General features: G+C 33.8%; 1 protein-coding gene across 1 annotated transcript in view; it reads left to right on the top strand.

Moving 5' to 3' along the window:
* Positions 1-1,137: 1,137 nt before the first annotated feature.
* The window catches only part of LOC129111646 (leucine-rich repeat flightless-interacting protein 2-like), an 18,220-nt gene continuing 9,938 nt past the window's right edge, over positions 1,138-9,419 (top strand). Inside the window, exons 1-4 of the mRNA XM_054623681.1 lie at positions 1,138-1,227; positions 3,754-3,840; positions 7,595-7,630; positions 7,846-7,971. Of these exons, the coding sequence (XP_054479656.1) occupies positions 1,138-1,227; positions 3,754-3,840; positions 7,595-7,630; positions 7,846-7,971 (339 nt within the window). The remainder of the gene's footprint in view (positions 1,228-3,753; positions 3,841-7,594; positions 7,631-7,845; positions 7,972-9,419) is intronic.

Below are 9,419 nucleotides of genomic sequence, written 5' to 3'. Positions count from 1 at the left end.
TTCAAACCAAAATTATATATTTTTAAATTACATTTAATTCTTAAAACATCTAGAAAAATACAACATTTTGACAATATTAACAATTTATCTTTTAAAATTATGTGAAAATAAAATCACATTTCAGGAAAGTGAACGGATGATATCGTGAATTTAATTTGAAATATTGAAATAGATAAAGTTTTAATTTGAAATATTGAAATAGATAAAGTTTTATTCAAAATGTAATCATGAAATACTAATAGAGATATTTCACTCTTTTAAATCTATTTAAACGTGTCACTATTGAACCTCCATAGCTGTTTAATGATCAGCTGTTAATCACATGATCAGCTGTTAATCACATGATCAGCTGTTAATCACATGATCAGCTGTTAATCACATGATCATAATCAATAAACACACAAATCAAAGCATTAAATGACATAAAGGACGTTTCTGCTCATGTTGTTGCCATGCATGTGTTGATTGTAACCTGGATGTTATTGATGAGTATTATGGGATGTTTGGTTTGATTTATTGACAGTATTGATCTGTGTCAGTGTTTCTGATCAATAAACATAATAATCAGATGAACTCTGTATTATTATTATTGATGTTGTGACATATTGTTGTTATTATATTTATTAAAATAAATAATGAATAATATGCAATTACCCCCAATTACCCCCCCCCTCCTCCACCGCGTCACACTGCGGACGGCCGTGGTGCGTTCAGGGCCCGCTACCTGCGGCTCAGCGGAGGTGTGCGCTTCAGGGTCCCGGATAAACCAACACGCACATCACGGTGCTCCTCTCTGCACCGGAGGATCAACGGCGGGACGACGCTGCAGGACGGGATCTGACGGGTTCTGACGGGATCTGACGCTGCAGGACGGGATCTGACGCTGACGGGATCTGACGGGTTCTGACGGGATCTGACGCAGGACGGGATCTGACGGGTTCTGACGGGATCTGACTGACGGGATCTGACGGGTTCTGACGGGATCTGACGGGTTCTGACGGGATCTGACGGGTTCTGACGGGTTCTCTCTCTGGTGTTAGTGGTTTAGTCCCGAGTCCGCTTCAGACCTGCACACCGGCCGCTCGGCGGTGTCTCCCGGTGTCTCCCGGTGTCTCCCGGTGCTGCGTTCAGGGCCCGATGGGGACCCGGGGCCCGGGCAGGAGGAGGACCCCGGACCCGGAGAGGAGGAGCGCAGAGGACGGTGCTCTCAGCCTGGTGGCCCGGGAGGTTATTATTATTATTATTATTATTATTATTATTATTATTATTATTATTATTATTGATTATTATTATTATTATTATTATTATTATTATTATTATTATTATTATTATTATTATATGATTGATTATTATTATTATTATTATTATTATTATTATTGATTATTATTATTATTATTGATTATTATTATTATTATTATTGATTATTATTATTATTATTATTATAGATCTGTTATTATTATTATTATTATTGATTATTATTATTATTATTATTATTATTATTATTATAGATCTGTTATTATTATTATTATTGATCTGATTATTATTATTATTATTATTATTATTGATTATTATTATTATAGATCTGATTATTATTATTATTATTATTGATCTGATTATTATTATTATTATTATTATTGATCTGTTATTATTATTATTATTGATCTGATTATTATTATTGATCTGATTATTATTATAGATCTGATTATTATTATTATTATTATTGATCTGATTATTATTATTATTATTATTATTGATCTGTTATTATTATTATTATTGATCTGATTATTATTATTATTGATCTGATTATTATTATTATTATTATAGATCTGATTATTATTGATCTGATTATTATTATTATAGATCTGATTATTATTATTATAGATCTGATTATTATTATTATTGATCTGATTATTATTATTATAGATCTGATTATTATTATTGATCTGATTATTATTATTGATCTGATTATTATTATTATAGATCTGATTATTATTATTGATCTGCTTATTATTATTGATCTGATTATTATTATAGATCTGATTATTATTATAGATCTGATTATTATTATATAAATTAAATACTGAATAAAATTGGAAGACAAATATAAAATAAATGACAATTTAAATTAAGAAACTTTATAATAAATTATAAAAAAGGATATCAAGTTTTAAATAAAACATTGTTGATATAATATAAGTTGGATGAATACAATAAATATTTTAATAATCATAAAATATCAAAAAAGGTCTGTCAACGGAGGAAACAAACTATTAGAATTAGAATAAATTAATTGTTTTATGTTGTTCTGGATCAACACTTTCATGATTGATTTGTCTATTTTATTCAGCTAACCTTTATTGTATTTTAGATTTATTTATTTTTTAAGTTTTTGTATTGTATTTTAAGAATACTTGAATTTAACATTGAGTTCCTGTTATTGCTCCTGTGATATTTGGTACTTTATAATATTTCCATAATGTTTGGGCTCCTCAGCCTCTGTAACAAAAGCTCTTTATGTTCTCTGTGTGTTGTTCATGAGCTCGTCCTACATACTGAGGCTGGAATGTGATGAATGAACTCCTCTTCCTCCTCCTCTTCTTCTGTGGTGGTTCTTCTAGAATGCTTTTATTGTGAAGCACATGCAGGAAGTGGTGAACCAACTTTATTGATAAAACAAAAACAACAATAAATCCACTTTAAGCGAGTTGTAAATGACAACAATGAAAAATAAATCTGATCTGAGACCAGCAGACTTCACTGGTTGTGTCACATGACGGAGCTGTGAACTGGTTTGTTCACATTCAGTCAGCCAGTGTTCTCACACACACACACACACACACACACACACACACACACACACACACACACACACACACACAGACAGTCTGGTGTGGGGAGACGTATGTGTGTGTGTGTGTGTGTGTGTGTGTGTGTGTGTGTGTGTGTGTGTGTGTGTGTGTGTCTGTCTGTGTCTGTGTGTCTGTGTGTGTGTGTGTGTGTGTGTGTGTGTGTGTGTGTGTGTGTGTGTGTGTGTGTGTGTGTGTGTGTCTGTGTGTGTGTGTGTGTGTGTGTGTGTGTGTGTGTGTGTGTGTGTGTGTGTGTGTGTGTGTGACCTCCATTCTTTAATCCCCAGCAGCACAGACATTAATCTGAAGGTCTGACACAGATATGACCCCCCCCCCCCTCCTCTTCACCCTCCTCTTCATCACCACAAACTCGTTGGTGTGTCGTCGTCGTCATGGCGACGGAGGGAGTGTCACCTGTACGGTCCACATTCCTCACATCAGCTGACTTCTGTGGATTCTACATTTAGATGTGTTTTCACTAACTAATCTGTCAACAATTAATCTATTGATTAATTGGACAGATATAGTTATTGATTTATTAAATATGGATCAATCAGAAGTTATTTAAATATATGTTATCGTGTGGAAAATCTCTACAAATTTAATAGTGTTTGTTTTATTTATTTATTTATATATACTTTTTTAAATATATAAATATATATAACACTATTTTTCTGAATATTATTTTACTCCTCCTGGGCTTCTGATTGGTTATTGGTTTGTTTCGAGGAGGCGATCAATATGATTTGATCAGATTCTTCTTTGAACAGACTAAAGCTGAAGCAGCTGCTTTCAGAACACTTTGAAATGATTGATCGTCTGACAGTTATCGGACCAGAGTGTGCTGAAGGGGCTGGATGACGGATGATCAGTCATCAGGTATTGATCTTATTGATCTGTGTGGCAGGCGGAGGCCAGGCTGGCGGCCAAGCGAGCAGCGAGAGCCGAGGCCCGAGAGATCCGGATGAAGGAGCTGGAGAGACAACAGAAAGAGGTGAGCGGGCTTTTATTCTGAAAATCACCTCCTGATGGTCTCTACAAACTGAAAAAACTTTATTGATAAGGGTCACATGGTGCAGAGATGTCAGCTAGGGGTCAAAGGTCACAGCTCTCATCATCAGGAGGAGGCTCTGAGGCCACAGAGACTTATTTCTCTCTGGTGAGTCTTTTATTTTTATACATCTCTGTTTTATTAGAAGTCTTGTTTTTTCATGTGACTTCATGATGAAAACAAGCGCTCCCCTCTGAGAACTGATGACCTGAAGCTGTGATCTGAACTCCAGACCTCAGAACAGCTTCTGACTTTAAAGAACCTGAAGGTTCTGTGTCTCTGCTTCAACCACGCTCTGAACTCCATCTGCTGTAGTAGTACTGACTGTGAAGCATTATTGTGTCTATATATATATATATATATATATATATATATATATATATAGATATATATATATATATATATATATATATAGATAGATAGATAGATAGATATATATGTTGGTATTGGTCAAGAGCCTTTCTTTGTTGTTCTGGTTTGTGTTCTTTATGGGACTGGTTCTCACTTTGAGGATAAGGATGTAAACGTGAGCCTGCTTTTATTAAACTGGTGTTCACAGTGTTTCCTTTGGTATTATATGTGTACTATAGTATTTATATAGATATATATATATATATATATATATATATATATATGTGTGTGTGTAGTATATAGCGTGGACCTGAAGGTGCTCTGTTCAGACTCCATTGAGTGAATCAGTGTGTTTAGCTCTCAGAACACAGAGAGCCTTTAAATGTAAACAAAGCGGTACTGTCCCTTTAAGGAGCCTCTGATTGATTGTTTCCTGCTGTCTCCTACCCGACCTTTGACCTCTAACCTCTGCTCTCTCCTCTTGTGTCTCCTCCTGCCTCCTGAAGCTGTTTCACAGCCACAAGGTACAGCTCACTCCCTCACCGCGCTGAGGCGTTTAAAACAAGCACACCTCACGATTTCATCTTTTTCTCTTTAAATCTGAAAGAAAGTCTCATCTGTTCTCACATGTTGTCCTCTTCTTCCTCCTCTTCTTCCTCCTCTTCTTCCTCCTTCTCTTCTTCCTCTTCCTCCTCTTCTTCCTCCTCTTCTTCCTCCTCCTCTTCTTCCTCCTCTTCTTCCTCTTCCTCCTCCTCTTCTTCCTCCTCTTCCTCCTCTTCTTCCTCCTCCTCTTCTTCCTCTTCCTCCTCTTCTTCCTCCTCTCCTCCTCCTCTCCTCTTCTTCCTCCTCTTCTTCCTCCTCCTCTTCTTGTTCTTCCTCCTCTTCTTCCTCCTTCTCTTCTTCCTCTTCTTCCTCCTCTTCTTCCTCCTCTTCTTCCTCCTTCTCTTCCTCTACCTCCTTCTCTTCCTCCTCCTCTTTTTCTTCTTCCTCCTCTTCTTCCTCCTTCTCTTCTTCCTCTTCCTCCTCTTCTTCCTCCTCTTCTTCCTCCTTCTCTTCCTCCTCTTCTTCCTCCTCTTCCTTCTCTTCCTCCTTCTCTTCCTCTTCCTCCTCCTCTTTTTCTTCTTCCTCCTCTTCTTCCTCCTTCTCTTCCTCCTGCTCCCAGAAGTATTATGGTCTGGATAATAAGTGGGGTCATATTGAACAGTGGATGGTAGGATTCTTCTTCTCCTCCTCCTCTTCCTCCTGCTTTAGTATTATGGTCTGCACAAACAGTGGATGACTCATGAAAACCTTCCCACTGGTTTCTCTGGTCTCAGCTGAGAACCAGTCTGAACCAGTCTCCTTACTGGGACGGCTCCATTAAAGAGCCTTTCATGTGTAGCTGCTGGTTGTTGTTGTTGTTGTTGTTGTTGTTGTTGTTGTGTATCAGTGGTGATGTGTGTTTGTTCTGCATCTGATGATGATGAAGATGAAGATGCTTGTTTCCTGCATGCTCCGTCTCATCACAGTTTAATGTCCTTTGTGTTTGAATGTGAAGACGGCTTCAGTGTTTGTTATTTATTTATGTGATATTTATTTATTTATGTGATATTTATTTATTTATTTATGTGATATTTATTTATTTACATTTATTTTATTACATTTTTTTTTTTATTTGATTCATTTATTGTTTCATTTTAAGTTTTGACTTTATGTAGGGTTTATTTATTTTATGTTTTTTTTATTAAGTTTTATTTTATTGGCACTTTATGTATAATATACGTTATTTGATATTTTTGATAGCACTTTATTTCATTAATAATTAATGTCTAATATTTTTTATTTTAGTTGTACTTTATTTGTAATATTTTTTTATTTTAATACAATTTAATACGTTTTTATTTTATTATTAATTCATGTATTATATATTTTATTTTATAAGTACCTCATGTATAATGTTATTTATTTTATTATTTATTTATTTATAATAATATTGAATTTTGTTAGTACTTTATGTATGATATAAATAATAATTTTACAAGTACTTTATGTATAATATATTATTATTCACTTTGTTTACATTAAAACCTTCTTTTATTTTATTTTATGTCCTTTTTTATTATTATTATTTAAATGTTTCGAAAAAAAAAAATCTATTATCTATCTATTAATGTATTTAATAATTTTAATTTTGAAGGCTACCCTGTATACAGTGTTCCCCTCAGCATGTCTGTCAGGATCACATAGTTTGTGTTAGACACAGTTTGTATTAGACCCTGGCTTCTGTCTGTCAGGATCACATAGTTTGTATTAGACCCTGGCTTCTGTCTGTCAGGATCACATAGTTTGTGTTAGACCCTGGCCTCTGTCTGTCAGGATCACATAGTTTGTATTAGACCCTGGCTTCTGTCTGTCAGGCAGCAGAATGAGTGAACTTTCTTCTTCGTGGCCTTTCAGGAGGACAGCGAGCGATATTCTCGCCACTCACGGAGACACACGTCGGTCTGTATCGCTCTTCTTCTTCTTCTTCTTCTTCTTCTGTCTGTGCTCTTCCTCCTGCCTTCATTCTGCTCCTCTTCTTGGTTGGTTGTTAAACTGGAGTCTCTGTGTTTGCAGATGTCTGACGATGAGGAGAGGATGTCTGTGGGGAGTCGAGGAAGCCTCAGGGTGAGTCTGAGTGACAGTACACCATGGAGGTACTATCAGGGTACTAATACACAGGTCAAAGGTCACAGAGGAAACACACACACACACACACACACACAGCAGACGATCAATAACCAATGACAGCTGCCGGTCACATGATGATCTGTCGGCTTCTTTAAAAGACAGAAAAGATATAACCTTTAACACGAGGCTTTTATTGTGAAAGGCCACGTTTCTGGTGTAACCATAGAAACCAAAGAGTCATTCTTCCTCCCTCCTTCTCTCCTCTTTTCATTCTTCCTCCTCTCCTCCTCCTCCTCTTCATCAGTAGAGTTAAACTCTGCATCCTGTGAATCAAACTGTTTCCTGATCTTGTAAATAATAGTTTATTTCTTGGTTGCTATGGAGACAACACATTGACTAATTGCCTGATTGATTTCCTCCCTCCTCTCCTCCCCCCCCCAGCCTTCAGACTACAGTGGGTTTCTGGGCTCCGGCTCTCGGGCCTCCTCCAGGGCCAGTTCAGCTCGTGCGAGCCCAGTGGTGAGCTCTGGTCTCTGGGTGTCCGTCTGAGCGACTCCCCCTCCTCTCTGCTGGTTCTTCTCTTTCACTCTTTGCGTCTCTTCTTCACACTTTTCTGTCAACGTACTAACAATGATAATCAATAACGTGTCTCCATGGTAACGAGCATCGATCATGAGTCATGTGTTTGTGTGTTCAGGTGGAGGAGAGACCCGACAGAGACTTCATGGACAAAGTGAGTCAACTCTCACGTTAAACCAGTTATTACGACATTTAAATAAAGTTCAGAGGATTGAACAATAATAAACATTATCATTTATTATGTAAACAAACCGCTGCTTTCATAAAATAAAAGTCAGTGGATTATTATAAAGAAACATTATAAATATAAACCTTACATGTGATGATGATGGGGATGATGATGAAGATGTCTGTCCTCCTCTTCCTCAGGGCTCCAGGACCGCCTCCACGCTCTCCGCCGCCACGCTGGCCTCTCTGGGCGGAGCTTCGTCTCGCAGAGGAAGCTGTGACACGTCGTTCTCCGTGGAGACGGAGGCGTCCATCAGAGACATGAAGGTACAAACTGTCATTTCATATTTCAATAATCATATCTGGAGAACTTTAATATCAGGACTAACTGACGGATTATAATAATAATAATAATAATAATAATAATAATATTTGTATGTATTAAGACTCTCTGGCAGTATAATAATAATAATAATAATAATATTTGTATGTATTAAGACTCTCTGGCAGTATAATAATAATAATAATAATAATAATAATAATAATAATAATAATATTTGTATGTATTAAGACTCTCTGGCAGTATTATTATAATAATAATAATAATAATAATAATAATAATAATAATAATTGTATGTATTAAGACTCTCTGGCAGTATTATAATAATAATGATAATAATAATAATAATATTTGTATGTATTAAGACTCTCTGGCAGTATTATAATAATAATGATAATAATAATAATAATAATAATATTTGTATGTATTAAGACTCTGGCAGTATTATAATAATAATAATAATAATAATAATAATAATAATAATTTTGTATGTATTAAGACTCTGGCATAATAATAATAATAATAATAATATTTGTATGTATTAAGACTCTCTGGCAGTATTATAATAATAATAATAATAATAATAATAATAATTTTGTATGTATTAAGACTCTCTGGCAGTAATAATAATATAATAATAATAATAATAATATATTAAGACTCTCTGGCAGTATAATAATAATAATAATAATAATAATAATATTGTATGTATTAAGACTCTCTGGCAGTATTATAATAATAATAAATAATAATAATAATAATAATATTTGTATGTATTAAGACTCTGGCAGTATTATAATAATAATAATAATAATAATAATAATAATAATTTGTATGTATTAAGACTCTCTGGCAGTATAATAATAATAATAATAATAATAATAATTTTGTATGTATTAAGACTCTCTGGCAGTATTAATAATAATAATAATAATAATAATAATAATAATAATATTTGTATGTATTAAGACTCTGGCAGTATTATAATAATAATAATAATAATATTTGTATGTATTAAGACTCTCTGGCAGTATTATAATAATAATAATAATAATAATAATAAAATAATAATATTTGTATGTATTAAGACTCTCTGGCAGTATTATAAATAATAATAATAATAATAATAATAATATTTATATGTATTAAGACTCTCTGGCAGTATAATAATAATAATAATAATAATAATAATAATAATGATTGTATGTATTAAGACTCTCTGGCAGTATAATAATAATAATAATAATAATAATAATAATGATTGTATGTATTAAGACTCTCTGGCAGTATAATAATAATAATAATAATAATAATAATAATAATAATAATTTGTATGTATTAAGACTCTCTGGCAGTATAATAATAATAATAATAATAATAATAATTATATGTATTAAGACTCTCTGGCAGTATAATAATAATAATAATAATAATA

Source organism: Anoplopoma fimbria, chromosome 22 (genome assembly GCF_027596085.1).
Source record: "Anoplopoma fimbria isolate UVic2021 breed Golden Eagle Sablefish chromosome 22, Afim_UVic_2022, whole genome shotgun sequence".
NCBI classification, from domain to species: Eukaryota; Metazoa; Chordata; class Actinopteri; order Perciformes; family Anoplopomatidae; genus Anoplopoma; species Anoplopoma fimbria.
The sequence above is the reverse complement of the archived record's forward strand: the minus strand, read 5'-3'. Positions and strand labels throughout refer to the sequence as shown.